The sequence below is a fragment of the Diceros bicornis genome, chromosome 28, assembly GCF_020826845.1.
Source record: "Diceros bicornis minor isolate mBicDic1 chromosome 28, mDicBic1.mat.cur, whole genome shotgun sequence".
NCBI lineage: Eukaryota > Metazoa > Chordata > Mammalia > Perissodactyla > Rhinocerotidae > Diceros > Diceros bicornis.
In genome coordinates, this window is record NC_080767.1 from 33,561,255 (window position 1) to 33,582,580 (window position 21,326).

General features: G+C 37.7%; 2 protein-coding genes across 4 annotated transcripts in view; both read right to left on the reverse strand.

The window, feature by feature from the left end:
• Positions 1-1,057, reverse strand: part of SCAI (suppressor of cancer cell invasion) — a 138,195-nt gene extending 137,138 nt beyond the window's left edge. For 2 of the 3 annotated variants that reach the window (XM_058524019.1, XM_058524018.1), the window contains exons 1-2: positions 948-1,057; positions 207-251 (exon numbers count right to left, since the gene is read on the reverse strand). In XM_058524019.1, coding sequence (XP_058380002.1) covers positions 207-251; positions 948-1,000 — 98 coding nt within the window. In that variant the 5' untranslated portion in view covers positions 1,001-1,057. Of the gene's footprint in view, positions 1-206; positions 252-947 lie in introns of those variants that run through there. The other variant, XM_058524020.1, reaches the window with a different exon arrangement.
• A 4,151-nt stretch (positions 1,058-5,208) lies between these two features.
• Positions 5,209-21,326, reverse strand: part of PPP6C (protein phosphatase 6 catalytic subunit) — a 32,488-nt gene continuing 16,370 nt past the window's right edge. The window contains exons 2-7 of the mRNA XM_058524030.1: positions 18,718-18,813; positions 12,608-12,673; positions 11,463-11,604; positions 8,744-8,823; positions 8,357-8,566; positions 5,209-7,385 (exon numbers count right to left, since the gene is read on the reverse strand). Coding sequence (XP_058380013.1) covers positions 7,137-7,385; positions 8,357-8,566; positions 8,744-8,823; positions 11,463-11,604; positions 12,608-12,673; positions 18,718-18,813 — 843 coding nt within the window. The 3' untranslated portion in view covers positions 5,209-7,136. The remainder of the gene's footprint in view (positions 7,386-8,356; positions 8,567-8,743; positions 8,824-11,462; positions 11,605-12,607; positions 12,674-18,717; positions 18,814-21,326) is intronic.

The following is a 21,326-nucleotide window of genomic DNA, read 5'->3' on the forward strand; positions in this document are numbered from 1 at the left end:
TAATCTTATATACCCAAAAAAAAAGAAGTGTACAGGTGATACTCTGAAGTCCTCAAACGAAAGATCTTGCAGATAGTTATATTCATTACGAAAGGAGCTAAACAAAAAATTTCACCTAGTGACAGTGTATAATTATGCAGTATGGCATAGGTGTAGCCAAGCAAATGGAAAAACACGAAGCAAAATAGGAAGGCATTTTGCCTTACCTGCTTTTCCGTTTTCGAGGTGGTTTCTCCACTGTGCCCGTCAGTCTACAGACCAAACAGATAAGATGGTAACTAAAAGTAACACACCAGAACACATCTCCGGGCCCACTGTGCCAGTCAAAACCTCATACCACCCTCTAGAACTACAACCTGGCTAAGTCCATACCTGACCTTACAAACGCCTTATGCCCTGTTTCCCCTATTTACCAAGACCAAACAATCCTGGGACTTACTGTTCCCCTAATGTCTGCTTAGCCCAAACCCTGCTCTGCCTCCTGGTCTCTCACTCCATCCTCAGCTCCTATTCGTCACAGCCCAGCTCCCCAAAACCACCCCCCACCACCTACTCATTGTCTGCCTCGTCACCCCCGCAAGCCCCTCCGGCCTCCCCTTTCCTGTGCCCACCCGCTCCGAGCCCCGCCCCTCCAGGCCCCGCGCCCCCCGCATTCCACGGCCCCTCCACGGGGCGCGCGCGCCCTGCCCCTCCCGGCCCAGCGCCCCCAGCCTCACCCCTGGGCGCCCCTTCCCTCACACGCCCCTCTCACCCGGCCTCGAGATGCTATCGCCGCCCCGCCCGCTCCCCCGCCCCTAGGCGCCCCCCGAATCCCCCCCAGTCTGAATCCCCCGCCCCTCCAGTCTCGGCACCCCGAATGCTCCGCGGCCCCAAGCCCCTGCCCCTGGGCCCGCTCCCGCGCCCCCGCCCCACCGCGAACCCCGACGCCCACTCAGCCCGCGCCCCACCTGGGGGCCAGGCGACTCCGCGGCTGCTGGGGCTGCCGGGCTCCTCTGACCATCCGGCTCCTGCTCCGCCGCGGGAGCTGCTCCGGCGGCCGCAGGGCTCGCTCGGGAAGCTGAGGCGGCGGAGGCTGGAGTAGGCGGAGGGGCGGGAGGAGGGCCTCGCGCCTCTGCAAGGCTTGCCGCGGGGCCCGCCTCCTCCGCGCCTCTCCTGGGCTCCCATTGGCTAGAGCCTTAGCGTGGCCGAAAGCCTGGAGGTCGATTGGACGCTCGGGCCGTCACATCCCGCCACCTAGGTTTGGTTGAGACTGCAGGTGGCAGCGGAGGTGCCTTAGAGACTGCTAGCTGGGCGGGGGAGACTTAAGCGCCACCGTGCGCCGGAAAATAAAAACTGCATCTCCGGCGCCAGACACCTGCCGGCAGGTTCCGCTCGCTCTGCGTCGTGCATCCCACACACCTGGGGGCAGCCCCAACGCTGCACCACGCCAGGACCAAAAGCCAAGCACTGCAGTTTCCCAAACTCCTCTGGCAGGTGCGACAGTTGAGGCAACTCTCCAAAACGAGCTTCGTTTTGAACCACCTGCGGTCCCTCTCTCTACATCATACTGAAATGGTCTCACAGATACTCTTAAAGGATCCAGCCAGAAAACTGTAAGAATCTACCAAAATAAAGCATGGTTTAGATGCTCAGTCCTCTGCAGAAAAGATCACAAGCCCGAGTGCAGGCTTCTAAGAAAGCACGGGATTTTAAAAATTACCATGAAAGAAAAATCAACACCGCAAATACAATTGATGTTTTAACTAAACGCAATGTGTTCTATTTTGAAAGGCCTGAATAGAACTGATGCCCGTGTGTGCTAACCGTTCTATGATACTGCAGATGATTCTAAGTTCTACGCGAGTTAATCAATTAAATTTCACTGCATCTTTGTTGACAGACCTAAGCATGCAAGACTACCAACACATACGCACAATATCAGTTACCTTTCCTCTTCTACTTTGACAAGGACATCCTTGAAAATAAGACATGGCTCATTAACATAGTATAAAATTCTTCCTTTAATGTGGTATCCTCTTCAGCCTCTCTAGATTCCTTGTGTACAGTTTTTGTTTGATAAATCCTTGGCAGATATTTGGAGCTGGGAGAAGGCATATAACTTTCTCTTATGCTACTCCCATTTTATTAGAACACATTTTTATGCAGCAATAATGTGACAGCTTACAGTAGTACACACTGACAGGTTGAGGACAAATCTCTCACCAATCTTCGCAAATGGCAAAAATGAGGATACAATAGTTTTTCACAAAACCAAGTTTATTTGGTGTAAAGGGCTGTCCTTTATTCTGAGATGGCTCTTTTTACATCTTTGATGTTAAAAATGCTCTTCCTTTTATGAAATAATGATAGTAAATTGTAGTGAGATTTTTTAAATGGCTTTGACAAGGAAAAAAATGTTGTCAAACATCTGTTGGTTTCCCAAATTAATATTTTATGTAATCTGAAAATCACAGAACCACAAACCACTTCAATCCCAATCAGCAGTATCCCCCCTTATAATCACCAAGCCAGACAGAAAAAAGAACTTCTGAATAATATCAGACAATACTGGGGGAGTTGGGGTAGGAGTCCTGGTGAGGAGGAGCAACTCACTAGCAGACTAATGGCAAAATATCACTCATTACGTTTCTTAAAATATGGATTAAAATCCTCTGCCTGGTTTTCAAGGTCTATCATTTTTGGCCAGCGTCTCTCCGAGACATGGTAGATACTGTCAACAGAGCTGCAGGTATTCATTTCTTGTGCCTTCCCAGGAAGTACCCTCAAGTCACATCTTCGTGTTAGGTCCAAGTTGTAGTAATCTCTGCTTCTGTGCTTTTACTATATAAGAAACGCACATCCCATCATTCCAGTCCACGTTTAATTCACAGTTCCTCTTTTAAGCCCTCCCCAATTACTCCATCCTACATCCAACATTTCCTTCTCCAAATCTGTTGTACGTTCCGTATGTCAGCAATTATATATTGCTTTGGATTATCTTACTTCCTAACTACAATGAATTTGGGCCAATGGTATATGAAAGGGGGCACTTAATAAATGGCAGCTTTGGGCCAGGGACTGGGCACTTTGTGTGCTATTTTTAACCCTGATATCAACCCTGTATGGTATTCTCATTTTAAACACAGAATTTTAAGATTCAGAGAACCCAACTTGCTCAGGGTCACACAGCTACAATAACCAATATTGCTTAAGATGGCTTAAGATGTAGTCTAGCATGCCCTACAGGGGTTCAAGTTCCAGCTCTCCTGTGCAACCTTGGGCAAGTTACCTATCCTCTCTAAGCCTGTTTCCTCATCTGAAGGAAAAAAAAGAAAAGAGGTAATATATTCATAGAGCCATAGTAAGGGTACCACAAAATAGGGCATGGACAGCATTTAGCTAAGTGTGTTCAATACAGGTTAACTGCTATTACTGCCTGGCAGAGCTAGGTTTTTTACCCAAAGGCTTTGATCCCAAAGCCTATATTCTTCCACTATTCCATAATGCCTCCATGCAACCTTTTATATCCCATTAACATTTATACACAAAAGCAGAGTGGTGAGAAAAATAGTGGGTGCCCAGGGATTGAGTGGAATATACTTATGTAACAAGTAATTTTGTTGACACACACAAAAAAATCTTCATAAATTTCATGCATTTTTGAATTAAGAAAACATTTGAATGATCCAAGCCAGCATAAGCTTAACTCGCGTGAGGGTAAGAAAGGCACACATCCACCAAGTGACTGACAAGGAAATAGAAAACTAATCAGAGGAGAATAAGGAACCAATCTTCCCCCAAGCATCTACTGTGTTTGGCATCATGCTAGGGGACTTTCCAAATGCTTCTTTTTGGTTTTTTATGACCATATATTTTGTCAGCATGACCACACACTGTAAAAGACTCAGTTGAAAGAGCTGTGACAATCTCCTGAAGCATGGTTCTGGGCACTGGATCCAGGACACAACAATGAACATTGCCTTTAAAGAACTGGAAGACTTAGCTCAGAGTCAAATGCAGAACAAGAAAAAGTTTCACTTTTGTTTACTAGTCAAGCAACCAAGTGAAGGTATAAGCATTTTTTAATTTAAATCGTGTTATATAAAACGCTAACTTCTTGTCGGGACATGCTAGAGACTATGCACTAGATAAAATTTTTGACAAACTTCCTATAATCTTTTTATTAATTTACACTGAGAGAATATAGCACCTTTCATCCAAAGAACTGAAGGTGCTTTACAAACATTAGCATTTAAAAAACAATCACATTTAAAAATCTGGATTCTTGCTGTTAAGTCTCTTCGACTCCAGATACACACTTTTCTGGAGGCTGATGGAAAGCAATTCTATTTCTGACAATGAAAGAGGCTCAGAAAGAGTTCAGATTTGCTTTCACAATGCAGGCATTTCCCAAAACCTGGTGCTGGGCTTACAAAGCAAAACACACAAATCTTAATGCAATGAACAATATTTCAAACCTTGGTTCAAAAGCAAAATGCAGGGTTTAAGACGTCAAAATCTTCCAACAGTTCTAGACCTCCAGAGTAGGAGCTGATGCAGGTTGCATATTAGATGTGCTCTTGATCCAGGCTTTTTAGGATCACACCCAAATGAACACATTTAAAGTGGTGAGATTTTTCAGGAAAAAGCATTAACCTATAAAAAGCTAGCCAAGAGCATATCAAGCAAATGAAGAAAGGGAGTGACTGGCAATTAAAAGTAGACAGTTCTCACTATACCCTAGGACACTTTATTAGAAACCAAGTATATATCATAGGCAAATAAAAATAGTTATTACCCCCAGTAGTACAACATAAGGGATTTTACATTCAGCCTAGATACAGGGAGTAACAGATCCTCCTTCCTACAAACCTATGACTTGAAAGTATCTTCCACCACATGATTTTTCTATATAGTACATAGCCCTTTTTTATTAGAGGGATCCAAATAGTCCTTTTAGGCTTACAAAGTCCAATACATTCACTCTTTCTTCCCTTTACATGTCTAATAATAAAAACTATTTTTTTTTCATGCAAAGAGCCGTTATTCAGTTGAAGAGAAAAAATCAGGCAAAACAGAGATGGCAGTTAAGGAATGGACAGAATATTATTGACACATGCCCAACTAGTGACAAACAAATGCAGTACACCATGACTTAAAAGTCACATTACAGGGATAACTAAAACTACAGCAATCTAAGCTAAGGAGTGTCAAATGGGAAGGGAGGGCTGAGGGTTACCAGTCTATTCATACAACTTAAAAGCAGTGGAGAGCAAGCACTTAAATACAATTTATGGTAACAGAAAAAAATACTGCAGAGAGCTGTTTAAAGACCACACCAAGTTGTCTGCATCATTAATTTCCAGTGTTTCACAATTAGTAAAATACATAGCTACATATCCCTGTAACATAAAAAGTATCTTTCCCCCTGAATTACACTGGGGTCAGGGCAGTAACACAAAGCTACTGACCCAACAGTTCAAGTGTGTGCAGCCACTTCTTTCACACAGCTATACAATTAAAAACTATACAAGGGGCTGGGTGGTTGAGGGGAAAAAACAAAAACATCAAAATAGTATTGTGCTCATTTAATAAAAGAAAACCCTGATGAAAAATTATGTGCCAAGAAGCTTAGACTATAAAGATTTTTATTGCATTTTTAGGTAACCTGGAAGTTCTTATCCTGAAGGGGAAAAATTGGTTTTCAAAACTACCTGAACAGATGCTAAAGTGCTTTATTAATTGGCTGGCTTCACAAAGAGTTCCTGGAATGACAAAAATTAATTATAGTAGTAAAGGGATACCAACTATTTCACAAAATGGTAAATTCCAACATCATTTATGACTCCAGTCATAAGAGACACTGGAACACTTGTCCTTATTAAGTGGACAGTTGCATATCAAGAACTGATCATCACAACCCTTTGGATATTCAAATTACTTACACAAAGCCAAAACATGGTATCACAGACCTGTACAAAAAAGGACAATTTGTTTCTTCCTACACTTTTTAAAATCTGCTTCAGATTACAGTTCACAAATACAAGAGTCCTGACTTTTAAACCTTTCCAGTTGCAGTTAAAAAATGAACACTTTCTAAAAGTTAAGGTCAAGTGTTACAGCAAAAGAAGAATGATTCCTATTAAAAAGTACACAGATTTTACTTAATGATACTCATGACAGGTTGTAAACTGGATTGATTGATCACATTCTACTCAACTGGTATCAAATGACTACATCAGCATTACAAGTATTAAATGTTTTTCTATTACTATAGAGAATATAAATCAAAACATTAATATGGCAGTTATGTTCTTTAGGCACAGTTTAGTGATTTTTTTTAAATAAATAGTATTGAATTTAAGTTGAAGTTTTAAACTCAATAACCAAAGGGTCAAGAACTCTGATTAGGAAAAAAAGAATAACTTTAAGCTAACAATGTAAATTGTTTAAAATTTCTAACACTTTAACCTACCTGGGTTTTATTTAAGATTATTTTATTAAAAAATACAAGGAATCTGAAAAAAGATCAATACAATTATCTTAACGTACAAAGTCATAAGCTGTAGCAGTTTTTAACCAAAATTTAAAAACACAACAAGGAGGGCAGCCCTTTAGACCAATTTATTTTATATCCACTTAAAATATCCAACAAAGGACAATGAAGTTTACAGCTGGGACAGGTATACATAACTCGAGGCATTTGCAGTCCATCGTGCCCATTGAATAACAACTTTGCTGCTGAAATTTCTTAAAACTTACCAAACTAAAACAAAAGGCTGAATGATACAAAAGGAGAAGTATTTCAGTGTAGTCTGTTCTGTCAATTGGCTTTTTAAAAAAAGGAAACACTTTCTGTTTCCCTCAGACCAGTAAATAAGCAAGAGCTACATGCAGCAGTGTGAGTATTAAGACATTTCTCAAGTCTTCTCAAATGAGTCCAAGGTGGGGATGAGACGGGGGAGAAAACTGATAGAAAAACATTGCTATAGACACCATAACAAACAATAAATTTAGATAATTTAAAATTAAAAAAAAGGCAAGAGGCAGCATTTCAGCAGCAAAGTGCTCAATAAAAAGTATATTGTAGACGGTAATACACAAAAGTTGGGGTAAGAAGAGGGCAAAAAAATGGGTCAGCAGGATGGGCGAAGGCCTCAAAGGAAATACGGTGTCGTCGTTCTGGGAGGAATAACACGTTCTGAATCTGGAACTGCCCGGAATAACTTTGGTTCTCTTGTATTTACATCTTTGAAGACCATGATCGAAGCAATATTTCCACAACGATAGCAGTAATTAGGAGCAGACCATACTGTTACCAGCTTCTCATCAAACATAAATTTATAGCCTTCATGCACTAGTTGGTGTGCTCTGCAGATGAGTTTTAAGTTGTTGATATGAACAAACTGCAATTTAGAAAGGTTTTGTTAAGTATCCAGCACATTTTTTTTTTAATCTACATACATAAGAAAATAATAAAGTATAAATCCTGTTACTACCAAAGTTCTCATGATTACAGAACCAATTCTACAGTTATCCCCAATACTTTCAATAAGTTATAGGCAAATAGAGCTGCTTCAGCCTGAGTCTATTATACAGTTAGAGAAATCATACAGTCACATAATTAGAAGTTTCTAAAGAAAAGCATCCTTAAGTACTATCAGATATAAGACAAAGTTTTTTATGGTTTAATAATAAATATATTGCTATCAATAACTATTATTTACTGAGGGTTTATATAGTTCCTGCAAAAATTCTGGAAGAGATTTCTTATCCTTCTTTTACAACTTAAGGAAACAGAGGTTCATTCAGGATAAATAACTTACCTCAGTTATGCTGAACCTTGCTCTCTGACTCCATTATGCTAGATTACTTCCCAGTATAAGCTTATCCCTAAGTGTGAGTGTGTATGTATGTGTATGTGTGTGCGTGTGTGTATTTTTTAATTGAAAATAGTTGAACCTCAAAAAGTTGCCTATTCATTCACAATATATACATATATCAAATCACTACATTGTACACCTAAAACTAATACAATGTTATATGTCAATTGTATCCCAATTAAAAATATCTATATACCAAAAAAGTTGCTTCTCTTGCCCTTGCTATCTCATTAGTTAACTGCAATATTTGAAAGAAAAGAAACATTTGTTTTACACATATTACCAAGTGGATGCTGAAGGAGGTGCTTTCATTATGTGATCTCATTTAACCATTAAAGAAAGACATATACGATAAACTAGACAAGAGATTTGATATCCATAGCCACCAGAGTTCGCGCAAACTAGACTAGAAGTCTGTTATCCATAGCCAGCATAGTTCTTAACATTGGCCATTAGCAACCAGCAAACCACTTTTCCGAAAACGTTGGCTTTACCTCATTTGTGACCTTTGCGCCAAAAAGCCAACCTGCTCCTCGGGGACTGATTGCCCAAGTATCCACATCTTCAGGATCTGACCAAACCAGATCACAGAATGCTCCTTTATGAGGAATTTCCTGATTCCGTTCAATGGTTCGAATTTGATCCAGTGTTTTGATATCAGGAGATAAACCACCATGAACACACAAAATCTGCTCATCTATTAACTAGCAAAAAAAAAGGATAAGAAAGAGTTAAACGTATAATAATAAACTCAGTCATATCTAAATTCATCAATGAATGCTAATTATATCAATATAACTGAGATAGCAATTAGATAAAGATATGCAAAGTGTATTGGCAGGAAAATACTTGAGGTTTTAAAAAGATTTATATAAACTTACAGCTGCTACTGTGAGCATGTCAAAAACTTTGGTACAGTATCTCCAAGCATTAGCATTTCCATATTTGGTTTGGCATTCATCTATGAAAGAAACAGAACAGTTCTCATTAATGAAGTTCTGAATCTGTCGATAAAAATAAAGAATACATCAACACTAGGACAACAGAAATTCAGCTAAAACTAGGAGACCAAGTTATGACACATATTTAGCCCTGGTAGGTCCTACCATGTAGAGCCAGGAGACCAGGATTTAACTAGAAGAATGTGGTCCTGCTGTTCACTGTAGAAGTGGCCCTAAGAAGTAGCTGAAATTATTGGTCCAAATGCTATGATCATGAAGAGTTAAATAGTAATTTCACATACCCCAAAGCAAATGCTTTTGTCTACTATGTTATTAATACTGGGAAATTCTATTAAACAGAGTAATTTATTTAATGTATTTAGTAATTTAATTCCTTATTCTAGCAGGATAATCAAACAAATTAGAGGACGCTTAATTACAGGAGCATGGGTAATTCCTATCTCAACATTTCTCAGAACTAGGTTGTCTCTTCTGAGATTTTCTGCAAATTGTGCAACTAAATACTTGAGCTCCAGTAAGTACACCTATAGTCACGAGTGACAAGAGACTGCCAATCAGGTTCTTACATATTTCCAGTTGAACACTCCCTCTGCTATCTACTATAGTCAACAGGGTACACTTATTAATACCTAATTAATAGGTATTAATTCTTCTTTCAATTAATACCATGGAAATTCTGCTCCTTGGCTTCTTTCTTAATTTTGAAAAAAACTGACTATTGCCCTAAGTACAGCTGAAAGTGATATAGGATAGAAGACAATGGGGTATGGTCAATCCTCATGATTTTCTAAATTACATCTCTATGTGAAAAGGATCCTTATTTAAACCTGCCATGAGAGAGTTCTAACACTGAGCTCAGTTTGCAGGCAGGAATCTTGTATTTTTCACCTTCACACATATGCAAAGCACCTTCGTTCATAATAATTGCTCAGGATATGTTTATCTGTGTGAACTGAAGGCCCAATATAATTAATAGCTATATATGAACATTTTTACTACTTTAAAATCAATGTTAAGTTCCCTGATGACCAAAATTATCTCCCTTCTGAGGAGCTGGTGGGCTTCCTCTTATTAAACAAAATGATACATGAGCACAGCTTTGGGAACAGGAAAATTCAATACTAGATGTTGTGCTGTTGTAATTTTCTTCAGTTAAGGCATTTTGATTAAAATGTCTTCCTTCCTCTCCCTCTTTTATCCCTTTTGCTCTTCACTGACAAATGTTGGTCAAATTCTGCAGTGTAATTACATGTATAATATCCATCTTAAGACAGCTGGAGCTAGTTGCTTTCACTGAGTTAACACTAAAATATGTATTATGCAAAATATTGATTATTTTATAAAACAAGCAAAAACTTTTATTTCAAATGGTATTTGGTATTTTGTGAATGAAAATCAGAAGTAACTTAGAGAAAGGAGACAAATGTTAGCCATCTAACTTCTCAATTATTAATAACCAAGTAATATAAACAATTATTAAAATTTCTCAATTTAATAATTAATAATGGCTGACAACTTGAAGAGTAAGAGAGTTTAGCTTATCTTTATAACGACAGATGATAATTCAAAATATAAAATCTAAAACTAAACGGTTATGACATTAATACTTTCAAATCTTTCAATATTTGCCTTAATTGTGCTCCATGAAAATTCATATTAATAATCTCAACAGTTCTGTTGTCTACTTCCTTCAAAGAGCTTCCCAACCTTATTTTTTAAAACTTTCAACCACATAAAAGTTTTATAGAAGCAGCCATTTTGCTTTTCATGGCTGTTCTGTTTCTGACCCCTGAGGTCCTGGCATTCTCTGCAGCAGGCACACAGATATGTACATATAACATGAAGAATATATATATGTATATTCATATATATACATATATATATACATATATATATGAATATACATATACATATGTAAGAGGATATTCATATGTCTGTGGGATATCATATATACCAAGCAGATATATATATATATATAAAACATCATACACATGCAAAAGGATATTCATTCAGCTATGTGTATAATAGCAACTTAAAAACAACCCAAACATCCAATGTTAAATGGACTGGTTAAATCAATTATAGTACATCCATAGAGTATAATACAATGCAGCTATAAAAATAATACCGATGAAGTAAAAAAGCTAGTCAAAATATTAAGTAAAAAAAGGCAGGTACAATCCCACTTTAGTGTGGTGTGTGTGCACACACGTATGTATACAAACGCACACACACAAGTACACACACATATATACATATATATAGAATAGGTTCTCAAACTTGAGGGTGCAGAACATTCACCTTCAACAGATTCTAGGGTCCCACCCCAAAAGGTCTGCAGTGGGCCCCAGCAACCTACATTTTTAACAAGCACCTCAGGTTATTCCAGTGAGGTAAACTGAGGACTACACTTTGAGGCACTGATCTAGAAAGATGTACACCAAAAAGTTAAGAATGGTTCTCTCTCCATGGTAAGATTTTCAATTGATTGGGGGAAGAGGGGGAGGTAAAGGGTGAGAAAATGGAAAAAGATTACCTGTATTTTCTAATTTTACTATAACACACATGTACGACTTGTGTGGCTTTTTCCCAAAGAGGAAAGGAAAATGTTCAGAATCAGAGAAACAGAAGATCTTACCATAAAATCCATAGACCTGTGTTATCTGTCTACTTTCATGATTTCCTCGCAAAAGTGTAATACGATCAGGCCATTTAGCCTTTAGTGCAAGAAGATAAGTGAAGGTTTCCAAACTATAGTAACCTCTGTCTACAAAATCACCCTGTAAAGCAAAAGTTTACAGTTACAAACAATACAATAGCAACAATGTATTTTTTAAATTATACCAAAGTGCAAACTCAGACAGACAGCCCAAAATAACAAAAATGAAGAGTTGCACACTGAATTATTTGGAAATTGGGTTATAACAAAAAATTCAAATGGAAGTAAATAAGCTGTTGGTACTAAATATCTGTGCTAGTCTTATGATTCAGGAGGCCTACAGGAACCTGCAGTGCAATGCTCTTGGGGTTTTCACTGCAAAACCACCATTTTGTTTCAGTTCTCTGTTACCTATATTAATAGATGCTTCTAAAAGGTCATGTGTGAATCAAAATTTTTTAAATGAATTTCAAAAACCATTTTAACTATATCAGAAGAACTGCCAATTTGGAGAAAATAGGTTTTTGTAAAAACAAACACCATAATTGTACAGTGTTCTAGGTTCAGCTTTGTATTTAACAACTGCATATGATAACAGACTATACTTCCCATTAATGTTTTACTTGGGCCAATATTAGACCAATAGGAAAATAGCTAAAAGAATAGGAAAGTGACCCAGAGACTTGCAGAAGCAAGGAACATGACAGAAGGATTCAGAAAAAAGTTCAACAGTAACATGACATTCCAAAAGGAAAGTAACCATCCACCTTAATAGCAAATGTGTATATATTCATCAATCACAGATTAATGACAGATGAAAATGAATGCCCAAGAAAAGTCTGATAAAATAACAGTATACTGAAGATTTATGCCTTAAACCTGTCTTCTGGGCTATTTTTCTGCACAACCATTACCAAGGGCTACAACCCAGTTCTATATACAGCAGTTTACTAAAGCAAGTATTCTCAACTAGAGCACACAGCAAAATGTAGAAAAGTATAGAACCACCTCTTCATATATTAAGTGACTGTCACACGACAATGAAATTATTATGTAATTTACATGTAATGAGTTAGATCCTTTCCATACTAAGTAAGTACTTGATATCACTGGTGTTTACATACCATAAATATGTAGTTTGTGTCAGGAACCTGACCTCCAGTTCTGAATAGTTCACAGAGGTCATAAAACTATAAAAGAGAGACAATATACGCTGATTACAAAGTCCTGTGGAGTAAGACAATAAAACTGAAAGCAAAATGTGTAAAGAAGCAGTTAATTAAGAAGCCTTCAAATATTTACATTTATAAAAGGAAATAAAGTGTAAGCAAAACTGCCAAGCACACAGCATTCAAGCCTAAAAAAAGGTGCTAAAATAAAGCTCACAGTTACCATTAATGTCACTCCTAGGTCATCCATGTTATAGGCCCACCTCTCCAATTTCTTTCCTACATCTCCCCATCTATCACTTGAGAATCTGAAATCATTTAATTTTTCAGTTACCTAACTTGTCAATAGGCTAACCTAACCACCTCATCCCATATTCAGCATCTTTTTTTTATTTATTTATTTTTTGTGAGGAAGACCAGCCCTGAGCTAACATCTGATGCCAATCCTCCTCTTTTTGCTGAGGAAGACTGGCCCTAGGCTAACATACGTGCCCATCTTCTTCTACTTTATATGGGACGCCGCCACAGCATGGCTTAACAAGCGGTGCCTCGGTGCGCGCCAGGGATCTGAACCGGCGAACCCCAGGCCACCGCAGTGGAGCGTGCGCACTTAACCGCTTGCATCACGGGGTCAGCCCCTCAGCAGCTATTTTAACGAGATAATAGACAAGGAAACAAGTGGATTAGGATTTCTTTCAAAGAATGAATTCACATGATACTTTATAGTGTCATGAAGAGCAGATCAACCCACTTCCTACACTCTACTGTTGGAGATGTGTACCCTACCCTTAGGCTCCACAGCTGTGGACTGTCTTCTTGATAATCAGTAAAAAAGAACTGTATATTTCATCATATTCTATTTGAATGAAAATTGGTAATTGACAAATTGTGCATTTGGTAACTTCAGTCAACCAGATTATCCTAAAGAAAACAGTTTTTCTGAAAAGGGATTTTGGATGAAAGGAATTGACCATAATACTATATAGATACTTTTTTATTGCTCATACTTGGTGTATGTGTAAATATATATAAAATATATATATCAATAAATGACATATGATACATATACACACATCATATATACATGTGCGGGGTAGGAAGTAGCAAGTATACTCCTTTCAAAGGAAGAGACTCCAGTAGAAATGGACAGCAAATATTTTAAACAAATACTAGTCTACCATTCAATTGAGACTGAACATTTGTTTCAATTATTTACTTGCTAATTTTAAGAAGATAGGAAAATTTTATTTTAAACTTTCTAAAGTTTTTTTTTTAATCTAAGCAAGTAACAAGTCTTCAGACTTAGGAAACATTGTTATGAAGGGTAGTGCTTTATTTCTTTTAGTAGTTAACACTTCAATTTCAGTTTTGCTCACTATGACTAAGATTCCTATACTGTTTTAAGTGTCAGAAATTTAAGTAGTAATTTTACTTTCAACTGTAAAAGATAAATGTGTAGGAAATTATTAGTTGTAATTGGTACAGTATTAAAAAAGAATATGCACCATTATCTCTAAAAATTATTAAAATATTCCCTCCTTTTGTAACACACATCTGTGTGAAGCTGGATTGTCTTCATATACTTGAATCAGCATATCCCAACAGATTGAATGCAGAGGCAGGTTATGAGAATCCAGCCATGTTCTATTTAGCCAGACATTAAAGAAATTTGCAAAAACGTAAAACAATGCCACTCTTCTCATTAAATTTGTTTTGTTTTGTTTTGGAAAACACAGTTTATTTTTCGTTAAAAATACATGTATGTTGGGGCTGGCCCCAAGGCGTAGAGGTTAAGTTCAGCACGCTCTGCTTCGGCAGCCCAGGTTTGGTTCCCAGGCTCAGACCTACACCACTCGTCAGCGGCCATGCTGTGGCAGCAACCCACATACAAAATAGAGGAAGACTGGCACAGATGTCAGCTCAGGGCTAATCTTTCTCAAGCCAAAAAAAAAAAGAGGAAGATTGGCAACAGATGTTAGCTCAGGGTGAATGTTCCTCAGCAAAAAAAAATATATATGTGTGTTACTATTTAAAGAGTTATTATTTATTTTTAAAATGAATTTAAACATTTAAAAAATGATCAGTTTTAATTTCTAATATGGTAAATACTGATTGATACAACCCATACAGATAAAAACTTTGAGGGGACTTCTAATTTTTAAGACTATGAACAGGTCCTGAAATCAAAAAGTTTAAAAACCACTGAGCTAGCCAACTGTTTCCTTGCCTCTAATGATGGAATAAAATCCACTTCTCAGGATTGGTTTTCTTTTAAAATGAGAACATTTACAGAGTGTCTGTGATATGAAAAACATACAATAGATGGCAGAAATTATTTGTGAAATGATGAGGCAGGCTTCCAGTAAAGTAGGACAAGGTTAATTTTCTGGACATGTTCTCAGTAAATGTTTATTATATTGAAGACTCTGGAGAAAACTACCAATATGGAGTATGAACTATGCGTCCCTGAAGCATAATATTTGATCATCTACTAAATGTATAAGGGGTAAATGGAAACTTATAAAGCTTTTGTTCAAGAACATATTTCTATAAACAGCAGTAGAGAAGTTTAAGGATGCTCACTCTTCCACCACACTTTTGTAAAAGCAATGGTTTCATAAAACTTTTTAATGTTCCCTTCCTAACTTTGTGTGTATACATACCCAGTTTTACATAGTAAAACTGTGTAGTTATATTATAGGTACAGTTTTGTGTTCTATTCTTTCCCCTAATCATTTTTCCATTTTGCTAGACAGTTTCCATCATAATCATTATTCATGACTGCATAAGGTCCAGGTCATTGAGTTGATAGATATAGTTTATTAAAATATTCCCTTATGCTAGTCATGAAGGTTGTTTCTTTTGTTATTATAAATGATGTTGTAACACATTTTCTATATATTTATACCGCATTTGATTTTTTTTTTTTGCCTTTACGACATAGTCAAAGAAGTGAAATTACTAAGCCAGAATAACACACATATATATATGTGTGTATATATACACTGACAGCATGTGTATCCATATAGATACAGTCCTGCGCTGCTTAACGACGGAATACATTCTGAGAAATGTGCCATTAGGCGATTCTGTAGTTGTGTGAACATCATAGAGTATACTTACACAAACCTAGATGGGATAGCCTACTACACACCTAGGCTATTTGCTACTACTAACTGCACATCAAAATTCGGCAACGGGTCTTATCATACTCTGATAGATTGGTCTAACACATCGAGTGGATAACAGACTGGTCATTTGGAAAATGAAAATGACATTTCATTATATCTCATCAAAAAACTATATTCATTAATATCACCACTCATCTCATCAAAAAAGTCTTTAAGTATCAGAAACTGTTAGCCTCGTGGTAGCAGACTTGATTTTTCTAAAGTTCCAATTTTTTATTTGAAAACTCAAATTTTGTCACTGGCAACAAATACTGTCATTGTTTTCCTTGAAGTGACTGGCTCACTTTCCTCACTTTTGCAAAAATGGTTGCCAAATACCCACAGTTTGTCATTCATTCTCTCAAGTAAAAAGAGTGTTCCATAAAAAAAGAGGCTACTTCAGCTCATGCTGCAAAGAACCGCACAAGTACTCTTCCTCGAGCAAACCATCTTTCTTTTGGTATGTAGCAGGTGTGCTTTATGCATACGTCCTACATCATCACATGGACTATCCCAAAGATGTATCTACTCAAGAGCTGAGAGTGCCGATCAATATTACTACTTCATCAAGGACATTCTTAAGTGGATCCTGGCATTTTATTTTACTGTGCATGCCTGCTGGTGAAGAATACAATGACAACCAGCACAGTCTGGTGCCACTCCCTTGATTCGTGCTGAGGCACCAGCAGATTTACCCTAATTGATTTTGTACCACCCTAAAGACCCTCAAGGGTCCACAGGCCATACTTCAAGAACTTGTGAGCTAGCTGAAGGGGCTTCTTAAACAGCTAGGATGTAGCCAAGCCAGGACTTAACCCAAGTTCTGTCTGACACTAAAGTCTACAATCTCCTCATTAGATTACACTACCTCAATGCTTCTCAGCACTATATGTTTGCCAACATGTTTATTTATACTCAATCCAATCCTGCAATTCTAGAACTGGCTCAAGGGGAAGACAACTGTACAAGTCCCAAAGGATACATCTTACATTTGATTTAATCAGTCGGCAGACGTTTAGAAGCTCCTCAAGTTCCATGCTTTTGATTAGCAATTGTTTTAAAGGGTCAAGTACAGAAGAAACAATGTTCAGTTTGGTAGCATTCTTTTTTTTTTTTTTTTTAATGATTTTATTTATTTATTTATTTTTCCCCCAAAGCCCCAGTAGATAGTTGTATGTCATAGCTGCACATCCTTCTAGTTGTTGTATGTGGGACGCGGCCTCAGCATGGCCAGAGAAGGGGTGCGTCAGTGCGTGCCCGGGATCCGAACCCGGGCCACCAGCAGCGGAGGGCACGCACTTAACCGCTAAGCCATGGGGCCGGCCCATTGGCAGCATTCTTAAAACAACATGGGCTACCAGGCACCCAAGTGAATTCAAATGTGACCTCTGTCCCTTGGTAGCCATGCAAGTTTGGGCTAATTCTTCAATCTTTCAGGCTTAGTTTCCTTCTCTACAAAATGATCCAATCTCACAGGACTCTTGAAAAAATCTGACACAGAATATATGAAAAAGCACTTTGTTAACCTCAAAAGACAAGATAAATGTTAGCAAGAATTGTACATTTGACTGAAGGTATACATAATATACAAGTACAATTTTATGATTTTAATTTTAGTAGTTTCAAGCTGTCTCTAACTTCCTAACTTTTGATCATGGCCATAATTCATATAATGAAAAGTCCTTGATAATGCAGGTAACCCCTCAATTTTAATATTATAACCAGGGGAAAACATTACTTGGTTTATTCCAGCTTTTAGGAATGTGTTAAGGCACTACTGATATTAATACCCTTTATGTTAGCAAAATACAAATGTTTATTATACTTTTTGAGAGAAGTTACATGGAAATTTTAAGAAATTCACTCCTAAAGTCTACTCTAGAGAACTAGGATGTCAACAGATCAAAGAAGATATAATGGGGCCTCTATTTAGAAGCTGATAATATACAGACGTCAGATTTATTATAACCTCAACCATCCAGAGGACAGATTGAGAAACCAAAAAGAAAAGAGCCTTCTAAGTAGTCAAAATAGGAGTTTACTCATGGAGCAACCCCCAATCACAACCAATTTACACACATTTCTGCTCCTTTAGGCAGTCATATTTAAGGCAGGGAAATTGCACAGAAGATAGTAAGTCCTCTTGGCATTCATAAATACTATATTATCCACAATGTAATATATGTCTTATAGCTGTAACTCCACTGAATGCATACAGCAGGCTATGAGTGTTCTATTCAGCTTTCATTTCCCTGTTAAAAAAACTCTACAAATACACAGAAGGTTTCCAACTAAGCTAAACACTCATAGTAAGCATCTAAAGATGAGGTGTGCCCCTCCTGTCACTGCTCTGAAATTCTTAAAAACAAACCAACAAAAACCTAGCAGATGAAAAAATGAACTAAACCTTTCTCATCCCATTATAGCAGTGACTTGCTGTGAAATCATGCACCAATGACTTTATCTTTCTGAACTTTTGCTAACTTTTGTTCTCCTTCTTGCTAAGGAAATGATAAATTTTCAACAAAATATGACAAGAGTGAATAGAATAGAAATGAATAGAATGAATAAAAAATTAGTGTCTAAAACCAAAGCATCTCCTACTAATCATAATAACTAATAGCAGTCCATGTTGTGTTTTATATCTCCCCCCTTCCACAGAGCAATAATGCTGCATTCTATTCACTTTATAATTACAACAAACTTCATGAATAATTTGACCACTACTTTTCTTCACTGTAACAGTAACCAGGAATCATTACTGTCACGCAGACTGAGGCAACCTAGCCAACCATCAGCTGGTTTTTTTTTTTTTTAATATTTTGCAGCACAAGTGGAAACACACATGTACTGTAGATAGTAAAAAAAACTAAAAATCTGCTCATGAAATTTTACCTGTCCGTGTATGTCTCCACACACTGTTACTGGTGTTGATACTGGCTGGACATTTGACTCTTCCAAGAGGAGGTCACAAACATAGTCACACAGCCGCTGTAAAAACAGAAAATAAAATGCAACCTTTCACTACAATATTAAAACTAAGGATCAAACGCAAAAAAGACAACAACTAATACACAGATTGTTTGATAGGAAAGGAAACTACCCTTTGACGATTCTGGAATTAGATTTCTGCCAGCTTTCACTTTCATCTCATAATGCCTAAGAAAAATACAATGACTATTCCAAAATGCAAACTTCCTGGCTACACAAACATTAGGTTCTAGAAGACAGATAGCTTTACAAAGAACTATAAAATGATGCTTTTCACCAAAAAATGCAAGAGTAAATAATTTTGACAGGAAAAGTTTTTATCTACTAATTTTTAAAGTAAATTGCAAACCATGCACTCACTATATGACCCAGCAACTGTACCCTTGGCAATGAAAATTTATGTTCACATAAAAATCTGTACAGAAATGCTCACAGAAGCTTAATTCATCATAGCCCAAAACTGGAAATAAATCAGATGTCCTTCAACAAGTGAATAGCTAAACAAATTGTGGTACATCCATACCATGAAATACCATTCAGCAATAAAAAGAAACAAACTATTGACACACAAAAACCTGGCTGAATCTTAATGGATTTATGCCGATTGAAGAAAAAACCTATCCCCTGCATACTATATGATTCCATTTATATAACATTTCTGAAATGACAAATTTATAGACATGGAGACCAGATGAGCGGTTGCCAGGGGTCCAGGAGTCAGAGGCACCAGAAGGGAAGTGGGTATGGTTATAAACATCAGGATTCCCTGTGGTGATGGAAACGTCTATGTCTTGAATGTGGTGTTGGATCCATGAGACTACAGATGTAATAAAATTGCATAGAACTAAATACACACACACACAAACAAGTACAAGTAAAACTGGAGAAATCTGAACACGGTAGAATCTGTGGATAGTATTGATGTCAATATGCTGTTGTGGTATTTGTAATACAGTTCTACAAGATGTTACTGGGAAAACTGGGTGAAGAGTACATGGGGATCCTCTTGGTATTATTTCTTACAACTGCATATAAATCCTCAATTATCTCAAAACGAAAAAGTTAACCAAAATTAATTAATTAATTATAAAATGCAAATCTAAAATTGAGGATTACTCTAATTTTTAAAATAACTTTATTTGTCTATTTATTTTCGGTGAGGAAGATCAGCCCTGAGCTAACATCTATTGCCAATCCTCCTCATTTTTTTCCCCCAAAGCCCCAGTAGATAGTTGTAGGTCATAGTTGCACATCCTTCTAGTTGCTGTATGTGGGACGCGGCCTCAGCATGGCCGGAGAAGCGGTGCGTCGGTGCGTGCCCGGGATCCGAACCCAGGCCGCCAGCAGCAGAGCGCGCGCACTTAACCGCTAAGCCACGGGGCCGGCCCCTAAAAATAACTTTAAATGTTTGCATTTTTAAAATATTTGTCCTCTGAGAGCACTCAAACCAAAAGATTTCATAGAAGGAAAATGATTCTCACAACAGCACTCTGCAAAAGGAAATGTATAGTCCTGATATGTATAGAGAACTGGAGGAGAATCTTCCTCCCATCTGAGACCAGCTTATACTACAGCCAGAGGCCCTACCGGATTTTATGATAGGTCTGCCAAGAAAGGAGAAATTAAACTACACAAGCAGAATGAAATGATTTTAAACTTTAATTAAGGAATCTAAATGCTACAATTCACTTCAACACATGAGAGACATGGTTAACAGTTGTAGCTACAACACTTTACACAGAGGGAAGCAGAGGAGAGAACTCACAATGGTGGGGGGCCGAGGGGGGAGTAGGAGGAAAAAGGGCGCTCAAAAGAAAATGAGGGGAAATAGACATGTTTAGAAAATTTCAAAATAAAATGGCTTGTTATTATTCCTAGACTAAGTTTCTGACCTTCAAATAGCACCTCAAAGGCAAGATCTTCCTTTTCGCCTAGAGGCCTTCTGGCTCCGAGTCCCTCAACAGCTAGTTCCTCCTTGTGCTGAATTTCCCAAAACCCTTAGATGCTTCAACAAACAATCCTTAGGCTTGCCATATAATCCATCCATTATTCATAACAGGAACAGCTACAGGTGAGTGAAAACAATGTTTCTGAGCTCAGAGCCTTAACTTTATAATGAAAGATGCTAAAGTTCCTTCAGTTACAAAATTCTGGTTTGCATTAAAAACCACCTAGGCCAAATCTCTCGCTTGACTCAGATGATCAGACTGAGACCCACAAGCATTCAGGTCACAAAGCTACTTAATCTTAGTGACAGATCTGGAATCCAGGTTTTCTACCTCTTTCCACTATACTATCTTGAATATTTAGTTGTTCAATGCAACAAATATTTATTGCGAGTCTAATACGGTACCAGGTATTGTTCTAGACACAAAGTAAATAAACAGTAATGACCAAACAGACTAAATGCCCTGCTCTCAAGGGGCTTACTTGCTAACGGTAAGAGAGACAGACAATAAAAAAATAAGTAATATATATATACTAATTTTTCAGATAGTGATGAGAGGTATGGA